The 22,486-nt window shown below is 40.7% G+C and overlaps 1 protein-coding gene across 1 annotated transcript in view; it reads right to left on the bottom strand.

Annotated features, from left to right (window-relative positions):
- megf10 (multiple EGF-like-domains 10) overlaps positions 1-22,277 on the bottom strand; it is a 45,868-nt gene extending 23,591 nt beyond the window's left edge. Inside the window, exons 1-5 of the mRNA XM_019272165.2 lie at positions 21,954-22,277; positions 13,547-13,682; positions 10,000-10,101; positions 8,734-8,834; positions 6,196-6,288 (exon numbers count right to left, since the gene is read on the bottom strand). Coding sequence (XP_019127710.1) covers positions 6,196-6,288; positions 8,734-8,834; positions 10,000-10,101; positions 13,547-13,665 — 415 coding nt within the window. The 5' untranslated portion in view covers positions 13,666-13,682; positions 21,954-22,277. The remainder of the gene's footprint in view (positions 1-6,195; positions 6,289-8,733; positions 8,835-9,999; positions 10,102-13,546; positions 13,683-21,953) is intronic.
- Between the last annotated feature and the right edge of the window lie 209 nt (positions 22,278-22,486).

Here is a 22,486-nt window from a genome sequence, read left to right as displayed (position 1 = left end):
AGTGACTTTACAGTGATTGGACTGCATCTCAAGACACAGGCCTACATGTAGCTTCTGTTTTTTTTAAGGAAAATGACCTAAATCTCCTTATGATGGCTCTATTCCATGGTTCATAGAGCATAATGGTGACATTGTAGATATTTCATTTGTTTTATGGGTATTTTAATGACCAATTCAACAAAAACAACTGAAACCTTTTAAGTATGCCAAGTGTTCTAATAATTTTGGCCACCACTGTATCTGCTGTTGGCGAGATTAAGTTAAAAGCTACAGAAAAGCTAGTAAGTGGAACTTAAGTTGAGATTTTTCTGTCAAACAAAACTATTTTTATATTTTGGTTTTGGTCACATTATTGTCACCAACCACAATTCTTTATTTAAACAGTGCCATTGCCTTTGAGCTCAGGCTCCTCTCTTCTGCTACATAAACACAGCCTGGTGTTTGTGTGCCCAGCATGCTGAGTAACACAGGCATCTCCAACCATTCCACCATTCTGAGGTTGTTCAAGTGATAAACAGGCTCCTTTTATTCCTCCCGCATTAGCCTGCTTCACTCTGACCTGATAAAAAGTGCATACTTCCTTTTCCTTAGGCAATTTGGCTCTCAGTGACAAAGAATGGTGAGGACTGAAGGGGGAGGGGTGGGGGACAAAGAGGGTGAGGAGATTAGAGATACTAAGATGCACATGTAAACCCCCCTGCATTCAGATCTGCCCTCCTGGTACCTTTGTGAAACCTGACCTAGATTGAAGAAAGGCCAAACTCCAGGAGCTCGGGGCTCCTCGTCTGTTTGCCGCAGTACAGACTGTTCTCTTTCATCGGCCTATTCAAGATGGCCGTGAACGAAAAAGACTGCACCGTGCCAGGCTTTGGTCACAAGGCTGTATGCATCGTAGTCTCAGGCAGGATCTCATGCTTTTTATTTTGCCACAAGTTCCTCGTGGAGAGAGTTCCTCCAGAGTTCATGTGTCATTACTGCAGTGAACATATCCAAATAAAAGTGAAGCTTCTGCATACATGTGTCTTCATTTGAACACACAAGTTATAAACATGTAAAAAAAAAAAAAACTTCTTCGCACCTCATACTAATAGAGATTTCATGGGGAAAGGAGTGAGTCAAGTATAGAAAAAGCCTTGAGCCAGTAACTTGAGCTGCCAGTTGTTGAGAGTTGGCTCAGCTCTGACTGTCCACACTGGGGAGGGATTGGGACCGAGATGTTTTTCCATCTATTTAATGATTACCCAGTCTACCAGGCATGGTGCACTCATGGGAACAGAAAACGCCTCTCACACTGTCCCAGTGAGAAAAAAACATGTGTAGCATTCCTCCAGTCTTCCTTGCTGATTGGGAATGTGTGTCCTCCTCCAGAGTTTTATTGTCATATCACAATAAAACTATCTCACCATTAAGCAGAATCTTGACACTTTAAATGTGTAAAACAAAGAACCTGCACCTCAAATGATCTGCTTGCCTCTTGAAGCTGGACTCTTTGATTCTCTCTCTCACACACTGGAAAACATCCTGTTTGGTGCCACGAGGAAAACAACAATAAAGAATAAAGAGTGTCTTTAAAGGGAAAGTCCACCAATTTCACACATCAAAATCAGCTAGTTGTTAGTACAACTCAGCCTGTGGAAAACAGTTGTCTAATGTCATCTGTGGCTCTAGAGGAGCTCTATGAAAAAAAACTAAACGTGATGATGATGTCATAGTGTCAAAATGCATTAAGGAGCAGAACAAAAAGATGATACAGATAATGGATGGATGGATGGATGGATGGATGGATGGATGGATGGATGGACAGTTCTAGTGAAGTCTGCATCTCAATGCACTTTGTATTTCTTTACTAGCAAATCTTGACCTCTCCAATATGCCGCCTGGGCAGATCATTGCATCAGCTCCCACAATCAAGAACAGAATTTTATTCATCTCGTAGTGTGTCTAATTTTAGTGGATCAGAACATATCAGGTATGGAATTAATCTGCAGATGTTCTGGTTCAAGATGAAAGCGAACATTTCTATAGATTCAGTGTTTGAGCCACAACAAAGACCAGTGTGGCCTGAAAACAGGCTAGGTAAGCTTGTCTTGATCCTAACAGTTGTTGATCGCTTGTGGTGCCGTCTGGCTGGTTTAGAGGAGTGAGGAGTCATTAGTTGTTATAAAACAGAGCAGTTTTTTTAAATAAAATTTTTCAAATAAATGTGCACAAAATAATATGAGACTGGGGTGTCTCTCTCTCCCCACTTCCACTCTTCACCTGTCTCTATCAAATAAAGCTCAAAAAGGCCAAAAGAGAGAGACAGGCACACACTCAGACCAAGTATATAGCCAACTGAGGTAGCTGATCTCATTCAATACATGTTCCCAGCCTTCAAAGTTAGCACTGCAGGATTCACAGACTGCCAACCCGATCTCGATACTACCCACACTGGTTATATTTCTGACGTGTCTCTGAAGTTTTTAATGCCTTTTTGTCTGTGTGTGCAGCTCAGTATCAGACCAGTTTGATCAAGACCAGAAAGCTGAAACTTTCAATGAATAAGGTGTGGAATAAAGTGTGGTAAATTAAAGAAGATTTGTGTGACAGGCCACAAAACCAGGACAAACTTAACTACTTTAGATCTATTGGTTAAAACACACAAAAAAGAATCTTACATGGACTCTGTAAGATATACAATCCATGTTATTGTTGTTGTTCTCACAGCTGAACTTGAGGCCGCCTGAGCATCTTCTGTTGTTATCATGTGTACTAAGTCACAAGCTCTGGTGCCCCAGGTCATTTCCTACCACGCAATTTTCTCCTCCTATTATTCCTCCTTCCCCCAAACACAGCTTTCCCCTATTTCCTGTTCTTGGCCCCCAAATTGATTCTCAGACATTTTGTTGGGGCCCACTGACCTGTAAAACACAGTCAATGCTTCAGAGTCTTTGTGGCTCTTGAGGAAATTAAAGACATGTTAGTGAGGGAGCAGTGAATTGAATGCTGTAAGTGACTCTAAGCTACATTTGCTGCTTTCTCAAGAAGTGAAACTATGTAGATTAGTGTCATGTTACTGTTTATTCATCTTCTTCCTTCAGAAAGCAACAAAACTTATCAAATGTCCAAACTACATCCTAAACATTAAACAATCATATTGAACCTGTTCGTTCATGAGTGGCTGAGAACACTCAGATCTCTCTCAGACATGAGTCAGTGGGAGAATCAGCAGCTTCTCAGCTGCTACATCACACCCTGTTAGTGACAGAGCAGAGCCCGGGTGGTCTGCCAGGGCTTCAGCCTCGTGCTGATCTGTGTACCGACTGGGCTAACTTATTGTCCCAGAGACATAGACCAGTGAGGAGGAAGAGATTAAGATTTAGAGACACGAACCCAGGAAACATGTACGAGTTAACAGAAAGAAAGATGGTGTGGTGCTCTGTTATACTGAGCTAAAGCCAGAGTCAGATCTCCAAAATCTCAATTTTTAAACCTGGTTACTACTACTTACTGCTTATTTAATGAGACTTTAAAGGCAAAGTTTGGGTTATGTGAACTGGGGTTGTATGAGGTACTTCATATTGTATTACCTACAGGAGACATCAGGTGACATGCCCCCAGTTTGGAGAAGCAGACAGGAGATCTACTGCTGTGGAAGCAACATCTTTTAGCCTCTTAAAAAATGGCAATCTTGCTGTATCTGCTGTCAGACAGCCCTTTAAACAGGAAACTGTAGCATCGATCGATGCTCTCATCAAAGCCACCAAAAGATGAATATTACTGGCATTGCCTTGATCTAGCTAGTTTGTCATCATGTGAGTTAGGTCTATTAATGGATCCAAACTATTTCTTTAAATGATCATTGCAGTGATATTCTTTATACAAATAAAGTACTCTAACAAGTATTGTGTGTGTGTGTATGCAGGTATGATCTTATTGATATGTTGGCTCTATTCCACTTTAAAGTACACATTAAAAACACAGCAATGAATTGCAATGGGCGACATATTCCTTCATTATAATGAACACGCCTATTGACTCAATCATGATTTCAATCTGACCTCAATTTTGACTCAATCAACTGTCCTACTGCCCCAAATATTCACCCAGGCATCCAAGGTGGATGAATCTACTGCTGAAAATAGCCCCCAACAAACACAGCATTTGCTCCTACTAAACATTTGCTAAAAACTACCATGTCCAGTGGTTTAAAAAACTGCTTTATATAAAGTATGTGTGAGTTGGCTGTGGCTCAGGAGGTCATCCCAGGATGGTTCAATCCCCAGCTCTTCTTGTCCATGGGCTGAAGTGTTCTTTAAGACCTGAGGGATAGGCCAACAAATTGAAGGCAGCTACATAGATGGCATAAAACTTGGATGTAGTTTCTGTGACATCCCCCACAGGTTTTGGAAGAGCCGTTGTTGTTGTGAAGCTCAGTGTGGTGGCTCTGGCCATTGCCATCTTGGCAGTTCCTTTGCCGCCTCCCCAGTAAACCAAAAATGGTCATGGTTGTGGTGCGTGGGTGGAGCTGAGGCGGACTGAATGAAGCCTGGTTACTCAAGCAAGCCACTTCCTTGAACGGCCACAAATGGTATGGGAATGTGAGGCAAAATTGTAACACACTGTCCATTAACATCGAAAGCACTGTACTGTATGTGTAAATGTGGGTCCATTTTCTATTTCTGCTTTTAAAGGTTTATGTCTTCAGTAGGAACCAGGCTGTGACCTGAGAGACACAGAATAGGTGTGAAGTTTGGGGAATATGATTTCAGGACATGTGAAGAATAACACGGTAAGTTGATTAGGCCCAAATAGACAGTCTTCAAAGACTGTACAAGAAATACTTTTTACTTTGCCCTCATCTTTTTACTTTTATTCTTTTATTACATCTAGGATGATACCATCCTGGTTTGCACTAAAATCACTAAATAAGTAGAACAGAAATATTAAAAGAATAAAAGGGATACACATAACTGCTCATGGTTCTTGAATCATTTTCAATTAGTTTCCATCTTTTTCACAGATGAGTGTGAGAGCAGACAGACTGGCAGAGCCTAGTGGGGCCCAGGAGAGCCCCGGGGCCCAGACACAACAATAAGCTCTTTTATTACAGACTGACACTGAAGACAGCGGGGGCACACCCTGTGGGCTCCTCAAGCATATCAGCATATAGGCCAGCATGGAAACACATTCACAGACTCATAAGCAGAAACAAAAATAACTCCCACAGACAGTGAGAGGACTCTGTCTGCAGCTAAATATCTCATGTTTCAAGCAATGGTTATTAAAGGTTACAAACACAAACAACAGTATTAAAGGGTTAATGACTTACTTTAGCTACCACTATGGCAGATGTACAGCACTAACATGAGGCTGAAGATATGCTTAGGTCTGGGACCTTTGAAGCATCAACTGACACAAACACACAAAACATACAAGTTTTGTGTCAAAACCATTTGAACACATGAGAACAGACAGAGTACAGCTTTTAGTGTTAACTCTAATATTTCATCCACCTAAGCAGCAGAGGCAGTGATATGCCAACTTTTACTCCTGAGTATGAGTCAAGCTCTCTCACACATATACACATACAACACTTCCATCATGATCAGCAGGGAGCTGTGAAGACCTCGAATAGAAAACATCCTGACTGGATGGATTACAGATTGTCATGTGATGTGCATAACCCAGGGTAGGAGGGCTCTGCAGCGGGTGATTAAAACCACACACAATGATCATTAGTACCATCTACTGAGGAACAGTGATGTTAGGGAGGTGAGAGGTCAAAGGAGCCCAAAGGATACTGAAAGATAGCATCCACCCCAGCAACAGTCTGCTGCTGGCTGACAAGCTATACAATATCTGCTGCTGTTGACAGGAGTCTTACCAGTAGAAAATATATGTTTCTCTGAAATGTAACAGTGTAGAAGTAGTAAGTAAAGTATGTAAAAGTATGTAGAAGTTGTGCTTGCATACAGTACTTGAGGAAATGTATGCGTGTCAGAGGCAAAAACAAAAAAGGAAAAGCTATGAGGACAAACAGTGTATTTTGCTCTTGTGGTGTGTCCTACTGTTGGTGTGGCCCAGTGCAACAGTCAGTAAGATGATCCCGCCGTCTGTTTTTCCTCTTGTGAGTTCAGAGTGCTCTCACACAAAACCAGAGTCTCACACACAAAGAAGTGACTGCTCACAGACAGCAGCAGCTGGAGCACTTACCACTGGAGCAGTTGGATCCTCCCCAGCCTGGTTCACACTGGCAGGTGTTGGGGGCCGTACAACGGCCATGAACGCAGCTCTCTGCACAATGAGCTGGACACGGAGGAGACAGGAAGACTGGGATCAGTACAGTACAAGATGTATGATCTGTATTAGAATTAGTCATATAGGGGTAAAGAAATAAAAGTTTAATTTAATAATTTCCCTTGAACATATCTGTAGACTGAAGACGTGGAGGTTGAAATGACATTGAGTTAGAACTAGCTGCTCTCTGTTGTGAGACTTCCATGTCTGAGGACTCAATTAGATTCAATTCAAAACAGAATCTGACAGAAACTAATCATTGTTTTAGATTTTCAACTATTTTCACTGGGTAATGCCCAGATTGTTTTCCTCGTGTCCTCATAAAAGTGACTACAGGCAAATGAGTGTATTCTCACTCACATTATTTTTCTGTTGCCATAGAAAAAGCTCAGTAAATGCTAAAGAATGCAAATAAATGCTGATTTTACACTGGTTGGTTTGTCTATCGCATTTGACATATTAGTCAGTAAGTAAGTGCTTATCAAGAACCAAAAAAGTGACCGTTAATTTTAAGAAGAATAAAACCACCTATACTCAACTCTGTGGACAATTTCAGCTAATTATTCTTGGATTCCTTAAGAAGTTTGGTTATGTCTGTAAAATCTTTGATTTCAAGTAGTAGAGTAGATTTAGTAACCTGTCTGCATTTGACCTGAACAACAACTCAACAAAACAACACAAGGGAACTGTTGAGACCAGAACTTCCAAAATAATAGGCTGCAAACGGCCAGATGTCATAAGAGCAGAGAATATTACACAAGTCACCAAAAGAGCCAACAGTCACCCAGGCCATCATTTTATTTCCACTGCTACCATGGAGTAAGTGATATTGCAACATCAAGGCCACATGCGATACAACTTTTGTGTGAAAATGCACTGGTGTTATGTTCATACATATGGCAATAAACCCCTTAGACCCATGAATGAAAACTACCCGATAGCAACAATAAAAGTTGCGTATTTCTTTACTTTTAGCTCTGTTTTTGGTCTCCACCAGCTCTTGAAGGAAATATCTGTCTCTTTGACTGCTAAATGTGTGAAGCAGGTGGAGTGCAGTAAGTTTATCAGAACTTTTCCACTGAAAACAGCTGCCCGCTGCTGCTGGAAATGAAGTTAATGAGAGCGCTGAAACGGAACCAAAAGTAGCCCTGTCGAGCTGAGGGCAGCTGTAGAGTTGGTGAAAATTCATAACTACAAATGATCCCTTTAACAATAAAGAGATAAAATATTTAGTACAGAATTATACATTTGTGTTCATGAAAATTAAAAAATCTTGAAATTATACAAACATATAACAAACATTTTAGCACTGTGCTACCAAATTCCATTATAATGTGGAACAAACTGACTCCAACCAAAGAAAATGTACTAAATTTAACCATAAAGTGATTCGACTTCCTTTCCAATCTGACTCCCATCTGGAAATGGCATGTCGCCTGGAGTATCTGGCAAACCCTCCTTCCTGCAGTGTTCTGACGTGGTGCTCAGCATGTGATAGCTTCTAATACAACAGAGCCTTTTGACACCAAAATAAATTCCCCTCTGAACTCCCCAGGCCACATTATCGCAGCCCTCCCATGAGTCAAAATGTGGTCTCTGTCTCCACCAAAGCACACAGATATTATGTCTTCTATACCACCAACTACTTCCACCATCATAACAGCAGGTCGTGTGTTAACATAATGCTTTCTTTTACTGTCACTGCTGAACAACAGTTGTTGTTTTTGCCACTGTGGCTTCACACCTGTCACTGCCTGCTGGCTACTGATGCAGAGGAGGGGGGTTACATAGCAGCGTCACACTGTAATGACACATGTAGAAGACACAGGTTCTGTTTTCCTTTCTGACAAAGTGACCAGTATCATGCCACGGAACGTTTTCCAAATGTTCCCCAGTTTCCTCATCCTGTAGTCATCTATCATCAAACCGTGTGATCTGCATTGTGCATGTATTCTATTCATCTCCTTATTTTTTCACCTGTACGTCACAAATGTTTGTTTGCATTGGATAAAATGAGGAATAAATAATGAACATTCTATCCACACAGATACACAAGTCGACTGCATTTATATGCTTTTTTTTACGTGAATAGACAAAAGGCTTTACAACTGGCCTATCAATATTCATATACACTCAAATTGATGGTGATGGAGCTGCCACACAAGGCGCTGACCTGCCCATCAGGACACTTCAGTGTTCACACAGGAGGAGCCGAGGATTGAACTCTCAACCCAGAGATTAGTAGACGATGTGATAACAAAAACTACTAAAACATAATTTTTATGTGGTGTTTAAAACAGATTCCTAACAGGCCAGACAAATCCATAATTCTAGTTTACAGATCTATATTTAACATTTAAGTGTGTGTGTGTGTGTGTGTGTGTGTGTGTGTGTGTGTGTGTGTGTGTGTGTGTGTGTGTGTGTGGTTGCATGCGTGCATGTGAAGATACTCACGAGCACAGATCTCTCCATTCTCATAGAAGCCTGGGCAGCACTGGGACTTTCTCCGGTACATGGTCTTCTCTCCTCGACGATATGCTGTCCGATAGCTCACCCTTTACGAAGTGAGGTTACATCAGGATCAGACACTCTAACTAACACATACTAACTGATACAAACACAATGTTGTTTATTTTGTGCGTATTTCATCCTGCATATGAACATGTGGACTGTCTGTACATGGAATTAGCTGTACCTAATCATTTAACTCTAAACACTGAGTCTGTGTTCAGCTAAGCCATAAATCCTACCTTCACAAATATAATATTATAACATCAAACTATATGTTAATGATTGAGATCATAGTTAGTGTTGGTGTTCTACTGGAGTGCATTATATTGAGATGTGTTTCTAATGGAGTCTGTGTAAGTTCTCAGTTGTCATCTTTCTTTGAGAAGTGTTTAAACTGGCACAAGTCCAGCTTCAGATTGAACCCTTCTCAAAGTGTTTATAATATTCTTCTGGGCAGAACATTAGAAATACCTCAGTTTAATGCAGTCAGTGTCAACCAAAACTGAACATTATTATGTTTGGAAAGGTAGAGCTGTTGTACTGGATCGTATGAGATTGTCAGGTGTACCTAATAAAGTGGACAGTGAGTGTACATGACTGCTGGCTGGCCTGAAGCCTTCTGTGGGTATATTACCCGTAGGGTGAATGTGTGTGAGAATAGAGGGTAGATGGACTCACACTCACAGTGGTTACAGTGACAATAGATGGTAAATGGTAAATGGGCTGTACTTATATAGCGCCTTTCTAGTCTTTTCTTCTAGTCTCTTTTAACTGCAGTTAATGGTTTTTACATAAAAAGTTCATTCAACTATGTTCAGCCTGAAGCTGGAAGTAGTGGTTAAACTAGAAACTACAATATAAGCCACATTTTGTGGCCTGAATGCTAAATAAAAATGTATGATAAGAACTTTTTGTCAGTCTGCTGTTAAACAGTCATGTGTGGTCATGTAGCTGCTGGTGCAGACTGATTTGTCTATACAGCATTCCCATAATACAGAGGTTTGATCACTGTGATGGACTGATTGTCTGGCTTAAGCAACCTTCAAGTTGAGGAGTCTGAGAGTACAAACACTGGGTGAGCTTTGGTTTGGGTACAAGTATAATGTTCAGTACATATGCAAAGCATGCAAAAAAAGTAGTATGCTCCTTTAATCATTCATATTCATACATGCATAGGATTGTATCCAGCTTAAGTGGCATGGTCCTCACCTGTGTCTGGTGCACTTGAACCAGTTGAGGATGTCGGTGCAGCTGGTGTAATAAATCTGATCAAAGGGGTGAGCGTACGACTCCTGTACTGTCACAGAGTAACTGAAACCAGAGGAAGAGAGAGATCAGACATGCTGAGGAGACAATCAGTGTGTGTGTGTGTGTGTGTGTGTGTGTGTGTGTGTGTGTCCGTGCATCTCTGTGTGTGTGCTGGGATTTTCATGCCTATATGTCATGCTTATCCAACCGGACTTGCCTGTGGTCGGGTTAGCTGACACACCTTTGCTGCAGTTCCATAAACACTGACAGAATCAGGACATTATTAAGCTGCTTTTGTGTGTGTGTGTGTGTGTGTGTGTGTGTGTGTGTGTGTGTCTGTGTGGCCCTGCAGTCTGTGGCCTCCATCAGTGAGTATTGTATAAAGGCTTGAATGATTGTGTCTCACAGGCGAATCAAACCAGACTTTGGGGAGGGGAATCTAACTTATGACTGCCTCGTGAGCTGGTCTTACCGTAGGCTCTCTGAAGGCATGGATTTTTCATTTCATTACTTTATCACTTTGGGCTGCAGTTGGTGACCATTGTTAGTTTGTGTAAATTAATTGTTTATTGAATTGTATGTCTATAAAAAGTGCCAACAATTAGCAATGTATGATTTGAAACAGAGAAAGCATAATAATAATAATAATGATGATGATGATGATGATGATGATGATGATGATGATGATGATGATGATGACGACTACAACAATAATAACAATAATAAATAATAAATAATAATAATAATAATAATAATAGAAATAAAGTAGTAAGAAATCCTCACAAAAAGTCTCAGGAACAACTAAAGCTCATTACAGATTTCCTTTTATGCTTTCAGTTCTTCAAATAGCTGGAAGCAGATGGTCACACATCACCATTTTTTATGTAAACATATTTTCAGCGCAGTCAATCAGTATTACACAATTATTATTATTATTATTATTATTATTATTATTATTATTATTATTATTTGGCCTTTTTTATCAAGCTTTATTTGACAGAGACAGCTGATGAAGTGACAGGAATGTGAGGAGAGAGAGAGATGGGGAATGACATGCAGAAAAAGGCCACAGGTCAGACTGAGCCTTCGTACATGGGGCGTATGCTCTGCCAACTGAGCTAACCAACACCCCAGTTTAACTCAATTGAACTGAAAGCACAGAGGTTACCAAACGAAACTAAAGAAAAAGTTATGCAATATGTGTAACAAAGTGATATAACACACGAAAAACCACATTCAGCTTCAGGACACTTCCTGTGCCATTAAAGTAATCTCACACAGCGTTCAGGTATTTTGTCTTCTACGCACTCTTTAGATCTATAGATTCAGAGGTTCTGCTGGAAGGTCCACCTGTGTCCCCTCCTTGTTGTCCTAGTGGATGGAAATAGATTCTTCTCCAGAAATTCATGAATCTATTCATCTTCCCTTTTGATAATCTGGACAGTGATGCTTCCACCTTCACTTCACTGTAGGAATCCAAACCTGGTACCTTGTACTGTTGTCTTTGTCTGATCACTCTACATTTTACCAATAATCTACAGGCAAATGTTGTGCAGCGAACTTCAGATGAGCTTTAACATGCCTTTTCTTCGTGGTGGTGGTGGAATGTATTGACTATTGTTTTCTCTATGACAACCATACCTGCTGTTTCCAGGTCTTTGTGGAGCTGTTTTCTAGCGCTCCTTTGTTCTTTGGCTACTCCTCTGACAAACTTTCAGACTGCTTGGATAAATGGAGCTCCTTTAAATATTACATGATGGACCTTTTAATAATAGGATGTTTTTTCTGCATTCTCCCACTAACTGATTTCAATAACTGTTTCTTAATCTTAAGATCTTGATGAAGCCTCGTTTTCATCAGCTTGATAAAATATGTGTGGTATATTTTCAAGCATTTCAGAGTATGTCATTGATCTCTCCTGATGACACAGTTCAATGTGAAGTGTATTTCTGAAAGAACTTGCAATGACCTCTCTCTGAGTGAATAATAGGTTCTTATTGACCCTCTCTCTCTGAGTGACATGTCCCACATCATGACCTTTTGTTCTCTCAGTGGAAATGTCCTGTGTCCTGATCAGGTAAAGACAGATGTGACAAAGTCAGTTATGAAAGACAACAACAAGAAGTTGGTTTCCTGAAAAGTGGAATGTTTGTTTGTTTCTCTGTGGGTATAAAAGCTAGCCCAGGAGAAGAGGGGGTAGAATTGGCAAGGATTGGATCGGGAGATGCAACTCACTTGTTTCTTTGAATAAAGTCCTAATTATTCAAGACAAGTGGTGGTTCTTTTCTTTTCAAGCAAATCCACAAACCCACTTCAGCAGCCATGAAAAGTCAGGGCATATGTGTCCCTCAAACCGCCTTTCTTGTCTTCCTCTGATTCTTTCACTGCTGTCTGTCTTTAAGACAACATAGGGTGGGCTCTGAGTGTGTTTGCAGCTGTTTCTTCAGATTAGTCAGTGAAAGGCAATATATCTGGAAAATCTGCATTCACCTTTCTTCTTTCACATCTCACTTGATGGATTTCCAAGCTTTCTATTAATTTGGAAATCCGCTTTTAACCTATTTAACACCTTTGTCTTGAAAAAGTGCTGCATTTTCAAGCTGTAACAACAACTGGACTTTCGATTTCTAATTTCACTTCTTTTCATGTTTGTTTAATCAGTGAAATACAATGGGAAAAACAAATGAAATGCAACATGTTAGTGAGTGAACTTGGGGGTTGGTGGGTGTATTTTTGAACTTTGCACAGAGCCAGGTTCGCCATTTCTCCTTGCTTCCAGTCTTTATGCTAAGCTAGGCTAACCACATCCTGAGCCAAATGGAGGCTGTGGACACAGCAGTCGACGGTTGCAGCATTAACAGGCTCATCAAGAGGGCTGGGTCTATCCTGGATGTGGCGTTTGATCCTTTGGTGGTGGTGTCAGAGAGGGGGGCCAGGTCTTCTACCCTTTTCATCATGCACAGCAGCACCTTCAGCAATAGACTGTAAGCACCACAATGCACCACAGAACACCACAGGAACAAACATATCTCATCATTGAATCAAACTTTGCAACTCATCTACAACCTGGTTCAGGTGATTGACAGGTGCGTGCCGTTACAGATGGCTTGTTTGAGCAATCAGGCTTTATTAGAGCACCTCAGCTCCACCCACATTCCACCTCTTTGCCCATTTTTGGATTAGCTGGAAGCCAGGAGAAGCAAACAACCAGAACCACCTTCACCAACGGTTCTTCAGAAACCTGTGGGTGTCATTGACTATCTCCATGTTCTATGGAATGTTTGGCATTGAGTATCTGCTCATTGATATTCATTATACATATACATATTATTCATACTTGCACATTTATTAATATTTTTCCTACAGTAGCAATAATTTGTTCAATCCCGCTCTATATGAATAAAGTCTTTCCAGGAGAGTTAGTGACTATACCAACTGACATCAGAGGGAACGTGAGGCCCCTGTGGTCAAAGGCCCTTAAAGAAATAATGGCGGCATTGAGACTGACCTCTCCCAGTGGCTGCAGACATTGGGATCCTCCAGGTTGAGGGAGGAAGTGATGCAAGGCAGGAAACAGAAGGCCACACCCAACAGGACTGTCCTGTGACAGCGCAGTGACATGGCCATGTCAGTCAGAGCTGCACCTTCAAACAGTGAAGGAAGAAGAGATGAGAAGTTAGTCTGCATCAGAAAGTTCCAGGTTTACAAAATATTCAAAATAGGACAGATTTAAATAATGACAAAGAAAAATTAAATATATGTTTATTGTATGTTTGTGTCAAAGGTGGGACACAGGCGAAGCTTGAGATTTGGCTATGAAGTCATGACTCGAGAACAGTAAGTCAAGTCCAACTTGCCTTTGGTCTAGCAACACTGATGTTTGATTAAAACACATATAAGTCATAGTCAACAGTATTCTACACAGGCCTATCTTTACTGGCTGTTGTGGAGCCACAAACACGAAGATAGTTCTCTTTCACATAGCTGTGGTATTGTGTTCACCACAATGACAGAACTCTAGTAAGTGATTGGTGCTTCCATCGTGCTCTGGTGTCATTTAGGTATTTCAAAGCTTCTTATAATGATAAGGAAGACCCTACAGTTTGAGAAGAGTTCATTTACACTGAATTCACAAGACAAAAGATATAATTAAAACTAAGATCTATAATTATATAAACATAAAAACTAACACGTCTATAGCTGCACCATTCTATCAAATGTAAATACAATACACGTGTGCACTGCACATTTTTCTAAAATAAAGCTTGTGTTTCTTTTAAGTCTGTGTAAAGACTAGTCTGTGTCAGACTAAAGAAGAAAGTGTTATTAACCACCAGCCAAATTTGAATGATTAAAAAGGTAGACAAGTTTATGAAATCGGGTGTTAAAAATCAGGTAAAAATTAATTATCGGCTCCAGGACTGTGGGGGTGTGTCCTCTGAATGTGCTGAAGCCACACCCACTTGCAGGACCAGTCAAGCTGCCATTTTGAAGCAACATTCCATCTTTTGGTTTCTCTGTCCAGAGTTCGCCTGCTGAGCTGTGGCAGTGTACTTTGTTTGTTGCCAGCATTGTCCTGAAGTCTGTTTCCCAATCTATTTGTGTTTGCTTAATCTTAGCCTGAACCTCTGACCTCAGCCCGTTGTTTTTTTGAGTTATAAATATATAGTATTTATACATACCACCATGGTCCTTCTGCATTGCAAAGCAGCATAATATAGATTAATTATATGTAAGGTCATTTTCAGATCCCACTCAAGTGGTTATTGCAATGATGCTTTTTGTCTGTTTCCAGAAAAAAATCGAACTGCCCTTTGGAACAAAACATCCATCACATTCCAGTTTCAGGTTTTCGACATGATTAAGTTGAAGCATGCTGTTAAGTTATTCTCTAACCTCAACCCAACTTTAGCCCTTACCCCAAGCATCTCTTCTATGCCTAATCCTAACCCCCTAAATCCAACCATGGAGGACAGTGCTGTGGAAAACACAGTAAAACAGACTTCAACACAAAACTGGCCATACACTTGGTTTGGCTCATTCAGACTGCTGTAGCCTCACATTAGCTTCAGATACAGTAAACTGGATAAAAAAGAAAACACTGTCTTCAATGATGTGTGTTTCTACATCAGAAGAACAGTGAAAGAAGAGACCTGTGTACTAAAAAAGGTGCTAAACTCTGATCCAGAGTATAAAGGTTTCACTTAAATCTTGTAAGGGATCTTTAGGATTTGTCAGCGTGTCCACAGTAAGTATGTCTGGTCTTCTTCCTTAATGGTACAGAAGCAGCTGCTGACTCCAGCACGAGATATGACTGCTTTATTACTCCAGCTGCTTGATGAATCTGTTTTTGCTATTGAACGAGCTACATTACTCGAGGTTAGCCTTGTGTCTTCTGGCTAACCTTATTTCAGAAAAAGTTGGTTAATGGGGTAAGCCTGCAAGATGTCTCCAGTGGCTGTATGGCTGCTGACAGTGTGTCTGTGCAGGCGGTTTATGGACCAGGAGGGCCAGTCCTCTCTGGTTTCACTGAGCAAAGAGAGGGCACAGCTGCAGCCACCAACACTAAAGCCCTCCCCACCCAAGACAACTGCACTGCTGCACAAACAAGGACCATGCTGTGTGTGTGAAAGGACTCCAGACACACAACCCCTAATGGAGCGGATTAGGCCCGGGCTGCACAACTTTGATACACTGTTCCAGGCAGCACAGTATTGACGCCTCTCTGTCCGCTCACAAAGGACTGCCAGGAACCAAGACCTGCTGTCTGAAGTCCCTCCAGGGCGAGGCTGCACTGAGGCCACGGACCAATATTTATTTGCAGACAGATGCAGATTTTGGTTCCTGTTCTCTTGAATGCAAGAAGAATCCAAATGTAATAAATGTTTTAGTTTCTGATCATTTGAATTTGTCAAAGTGATCTAAGGGGCGTTTGTCCGCTCACAGAGATAATATAAGGTACATGCACACAGGAATGTATCTTCAGTGATGTGTGCTGCTGAGCATGCATGCACCTGCATGACACTGTATATTGAGTTAAGAAGGCATAAACATAAAACTTTATACTGAAGCTTGTGTGGAAATAATCTGCAGCAGTCTGGGCTCAACAATATGACATTTTCAACACAGGAGCCTTCAGATTCACAGCCTGGCTATACGTACAAGGTCTGTGGAATTTAGACATGAGGCAATTCTGGGTATGTAGTACCACTAATTACATATTTTCATATTCCTATACAAACAAACTGAAACTTTCTGACTCACAAAATAATTAAAAATGTTGACAAACATCATACGTGTAATTCATGGCACAGTTCAAACAATTAAAAATGTTTCTCTCACCATTGGGAATGGTCCCATGGTGGTCCACCAGAAGGGTAGGGAGAGTGTTCTCTTCTCTATTGCAATCCCATCAGTAAACTAAACCAGTCATATCGTTGTTTGCTATGTTGTTGCTACACCAACGAGCAAAGCTCTTCCGAGCAGACAACCAGGACACCAAAGAATCTGAGATGCAGTGTAGAAGTACTCTGGGTTCAGTATCATAGACGGTGTTACTCTACAGCAAATCTGAGGACTTGCCTGATAGTGTGCCACCTAAGTGTCATGTGTATAACCTCATATAACTGCCTGCTATCCGGCACATTCAGCTTCAGCACACTACTTGCCAGAGGAAAACTAAAAAGATAAGATTTATAGGCAGCAGCCCATTGGTGTGGTAAGAGTGTGGATGCATTCAATAAATTCTTTGAATGGCATGTCACTATAATTCCAAAATCAATAAAAAGAAAAATGACAGCCCTTGTCCCTAATGCACACTCTATCCCTATACCATGTTTAGAGCATGTTCACATGTTAGTGTGTTCACACTGGTGATGTGTGGTAATGGTGCTTGTGTCCCACAGTGCAACACTTTAAAGAAACTGACATTTATGGACTGAATGGCTCTGAAAATAAAATGTAGCAATAAATTCTTGAAAATCTGAAATTATAATGATTCACAGACATCGTAGTACAAAGCAGCACGCTACATTAATATTGTGAAGTTTCAACTCAAATCTGCTTTAACCAGCTGTACAGGATAGATGTTAGTTAACATGCACAGTATCATGTTGCTAATGTTATGCAAATGTATTCAGCTCAAAGTACAACTAAACAAAAAACACCGAAGCTTGACTAAAAACCGTCAAGCATCAACAAGTTGTGGGAATAACTTTCAGTGCACTGTGTAGTTCATCTGTTTGTTTCTTTGTTTGAGTTGGTTTGAGTTTGTTCAGGAAAGAAGTTTTGCAGTAGTGCTCGTTTCCATCAAGGCTTATTGGTTGTGCCTGACAAAACAACAGCTGAAGCTCATGAAGCAGGCCAGCTGACTCTAATGGATGTTAAGCAAGCCTGACAAAGTACAGCTTAAACTGATTATAGTATACAACTCTGACCACGCAGTGTTGACTCTGACAAGCTGGGCACATAATGTCATAAAATTATCATCATCCTGAGGATGTAAAAGAAACATTGATATAGTGGTGGTTTAGACTGAAAAGCAACTTCTCTGATTGGAAGGTGGCTGCTGTGCAGCTGACGTAGGACTGACCATCACAAAGACATTCTCAACATGTGGGAAACACTCGTTAATAGTGATGACAGTGACAACTAGAAGATTTAGTGCCAAAGAATTCAATATCTTTGAAAATTTTAGTAAAAAACATCTGTCACTTCTGGTTGGCTAAAACCTCTGAGAAAACACAGCTGCCTGTGTGTGTGGGTGTGTGTGTGTGTCAGGGAGAGAGAGAGTGAGAGAGAGAGAAAGAGAGAGAAATAGGGGTAGAATGTATCCTGTCTGGTTTGTTGGCCATACGATGTTCTGGCTTTCATCTCACACAGTCAGCTGTGTTTCTCCAGTGTGAGCTGACTTTCCCTCACTCACTTTCACTGGGGAAACACCACACACTATGTGTCACACACACACACACACACACACATAAACACACACACCCATAGATATTGCTGGGAGACTAAGATGGTCGACCACCAGCCTACATCCTGAGCCAGACTACTGGACATGTAAACTGCGTTACTGTCGGTAAAAGTGATGTACACTGTACACTGCTGTACTGCACATTCCCATGCACCTGCTGGAAACTATTCATTAGTTCAGGACATAATATGACATTTACAGCACTTATAAGTGATGAGACGTTAGCTTCTTACTTCAACCGACCACAGAACCGACCACACATCTATAACTGCCACTTCAACATATTTCAGTGCTTCCATTTTAAAGCTTCTTTCAGTCAAATCTGGAAGTGTGACAACATTTCAAAGGCTCCAAAGAGTCATTTCAGACACTGAATCTGCCACAAGTGTTTTAACTACAACGTTTTGGCAGAATCAAGTGAATGTATGTGTGTTATTGCTATATCTTTTGCTGTAACAGAGACAGTATTAATAATTAGTGTTCAAACTAATGTCTGTGAAAATGTATTAAAGTGAACTTGCAGTCAACTGCAGGATACGTACTGGTTCAAAAGTAATGAACGAGTGAAAAGCATGTTCTGATGAGCAGTTGACACCTTGCATGGCAGCTAATGCCATCAGTGAGAGTCATGAATGTGTGTGAATGGGTGAATGAGATATGTACTGTAAAGCGCTTTGACTGGTCGCAAGACTAGAAAGCTGTTATATAAGTACAGTCCATTTACCATTTGCCATTTACAATACTGAAGACACCAAACACAAGCAAGTACACAAACAGGTCTGCAAAATGTGAACATGGTTACATCTGACAGCCACTCACTTTTCTTCACAGTTTAGATCTCACAACACTTGCAGGCAGTCTGGAAAAGTGTGTGTGTGTGTGTGTGTGTGTGTGTGTGTGTGTGTGTGTGTGTGTGTGTGTGTGTGTGTGTGATTTTGGCAGGTGCAACTTATTACACCTATTAAAGTCTCCCGGGTACAATTTGTTCAGTCTTTCTCCAGTGAGTGCCCTACTACTCTTAACAGGAACAGGTGGTGTATTTGGAAAAGCTGTATATACTGCAATTAAATTCAAGGGCTCCATGCACAGAATGTAAAGCAGTAAAGCAGAGCTTTGCAATGCAGAAGGACCATGGTGGTATGTACTCACAATATAAAATACCATCTATGGTCATAAAGATGTAAAAAACAAACAAACAAACAAAAAAAACACATTAAAGCAGAAACCCCACAGAAGCCTCAGCAGTTCAGGGAAAAACTTTTCAGCTAATGAGCTACCTGTATTCATCAAAGCTCCAGGCTCTGTCTGTTTGAATTGTGGTTGTTTTCAAAGGGCATTTACTAAGAAAATTCACTCTCTCATGCTGACATAACCTGTTTTTATTAAACATACATGCTGGAGCAGTCTTGTTCCTCTGGCAGAGCACATTTAAAACACAAGCCAAACAACCTGTATCAGAGGAGCATCACTGAACACTCCAACAATACCACAATTAATGCAATTAATACAAATAAATGTTAATAATCATTCCAATCTTTAAAGATGCTTTCCACTGTGTCTGCTAAATGTCTTTAATGAACTACATTGCTTGGATGAAGAATAATCATTTATTATTATTAAAAAAAAGAATCTGCTGTGTATTTGAGATATGTTAGCAATTGGCAAGTTTGTCAAAGCACAGTTTGAGCAGCCTGGTTGGGATGGGGTCTAAGAGACAGGTTGACGGCTTAGATAAAGAAATTATTGAAGTTATTCGATGAGGGTTGATGGGAGAAAAACAGATGATAGTATCACCATTGGGTAAGAAAGGATTCAGTTGAAAGGTTCAGTCATTCACAGGCAAAGATTGAATGAGATTCACCACTTTGTGAGAACTACAATAGTCCATCAGTTTAAGTTTGTCAAAGCACATTTTCACTAAACTTTACTATCAATTAATCAATAATATCATGAAAAGATTCAGAGAATCCAGAGACATCTCTGCAAGTAAGACCCAAAACCAGCTTTGAATGGCTGTGACCTCTGACCCTGCAGGCAATGTTGCATTAAAATATCTAACATAACAAATCTACATGGGCACAGAAACACTTGTTGTCACTGAGTCACCTGCCATGGACTGATGGAAAGTGGAGAAGTTTGTTTGTTGTCCACATTTTAAACTGTTTTTGGACATCATGGATGTTGTTATCTTGCTAAATTTACATTTGATGAAGTGTCCCAACATTTTTCACTCCAGGTATACATTTCTACAGCAGTATCATCATCAATGTTATAAGAGCGCTGCAATCTCTCTATTGTTAGTAACCTGCCTCATGCACTGTGATGTCAGTGGATGGTGGAGGAACTGCAGAGTTTTTCCTTCTTTCTTCCATACTTTTCTCTTTGTTTGCAGTTCCAGATTTTGTTGCCTTAAGCTTGAAGTTTCTGCTGCCAGTTTTTTCTTCATTTCTTTATTTTTGTGCATTTCTTTAGAAACATGTTTGCACAGGTATAGTCTCTAATGTTTATCAGGAAAAATGAAGTTTCTCCTCTGACGTGATCACAAATGTCCTTAAACCTGTGATGCTAACATCTGAACTGGACAAACACTATTTGTCACTGAGACACATCTAGAGCTCCCTGAGGAACACCATGACCTGCAGTTGAATCAGTGTACCGGTCATGCTCACTCCACAGTTCATAACAAACATCTGTGACTTCAGAGCAGAGACACTTCATCACAGTGCAATGTCACACCACTGTTTCTGTTTCAATCAGTGCTATGCACTGCTGCCTATTGGTCACAAAAAGAAACAATATTTACAAAGTGCAGTAATAAACTTGCAACAAAAGAAAAAATATAAAAAGATAAAAATGCTGCACTTGTTACTCCAATAATGAAGTGATAAACCATGGGCTCTAACTTATGAACCCTGTGACACTGAGGGTGGACAGTTTGTTGCACACAGGGCTCTGCCCATCCTGCTGAGTTTTCCTCAGAGGAAAGTTTTTATTGTTTGCAGTGGACATGCAGAGGTTCAAATATTCATACACGTGAATATACAGCAGATAATTATCTGCCAAGGACAGATTATGTCTCTTCAAGTTGAATTCACTTTAGTACATGTAGTACAGCTGCTGCATTCTGTCAGTCTACCATTGTTATCATTAAAATGTGGAGCTTCAGGCACCAGACTAGATGAGCCGTGTACACATTGACCTGTTTTTGGATGGATCTGCCATGTAACATAACTGTGGCTACAAATGGATCAGATACCTGCCGAACAGAGAGAGGCAGCGGACACCCTGCCACACCCAGATACACACCAAGACACCAACATGCTCAGTTGAAGAAATTAGCTCAGTGCGCCTCCAGAAAATGCGAAAAGTGTGTCAGTGTGGTATTGATACGCGCACCAGCGTACAGACCCCGACTTTAAAAACATGTCATATAATGAAACAAATATGACTTTACTGGTGCTGATTCTGAGCATATCAAACATAAAATAGAGAAGAACAAAAGCAGTCAATCTGCAGTTTGGACTCAGTGAAGGTGCAGTAGGATTTCTGGGCTGATGATGGAGAGGTGCAGGGGGTTCCTGATAAGTGCCACTTTGTTCGGCACACTACGTTACAGCAGACTCTGTTGTAATGTTTTACTCAGTTTCAAATGATACTGCATGAAATATTTTGTAGTGTTAAAACGTGCTGACAGTGTTTATGTTCCTCTCCTGAGTAAACTACTTTGTTATCACTGTCAGACGGATGAGTTCACCTCCAGCCTTCAAACTGAACCTTCTAGTTTGACAAATGTGTTGTAGTAGAACAAATGTTTCTTTACTTCCACCTGGTTACTGAGCGCACGGCGAGTGTCAGACACTTCTTTGAAGCCAGTCTTCGGATTCATGATTATTACTCTTAACATGTCGCCTGTACTCAGATCAGATAGAGCCGTGTTTACCTTACTGATGAAAGAATGAGCCTGTCTCATGGGTCCTTCCTTTGGTGCTGATGCTGATAAATCCACTAGTTACTGATGATAAGAACAACCGTCCTCCTGTGTGTGTTGTGCTGTGTTCAGTCTCCAGCAGAGTCTCCACACACTGACTAACTTTTCTCTTTCTCAAAACATTGCTTCCGTGACGTCACCAGCCCCTCCGCCAATTACGGGCTGTGACCGTCTTGTTCCACCGCTGAAGAAGTGATGTAGGTCATTTGTTTGGTAGATTTCATATCTGCCTGTTTGTCCGGACAGGCAAATTAATGATATGATGTGACAGCATACAAAATGTCACACTGCTGACTACATGTAAACAGCATTGTCTAACTGGTCGAGGTAGAAGCTCCATCCATCACACATTCTCTGTGTGTGTGTGTGTGTGTGTGTGTATATATATATATATATATTCACAATTTCACAGTTTCCACCAACTGACCAATCAGTTGACATAGGATCCCAGACCATCAATATTCCATGTTCAGAGTATGGTGATT

This window comes from Larimichthys crocea, chromosome I (genome assembly GCF_000972845.2).
Source record: "Larimichthys crocea isolate SSNF chromosome I, L_crocea_2.0, whole genome shotgun sequence".
In the NCBI taxonomy this organism is placed as follows: domain Eukaryota; kingdom Metazoa; phylum Chordata; class Actinopteri; family Sciaenidae; genus Larimichthys; species Larimichthys crocea.
The sequence above is the reverse complement of the archived record's forward strand: the minus strand, read 5'-3'. Positions and strand labels throughout refer to the sequence as shown.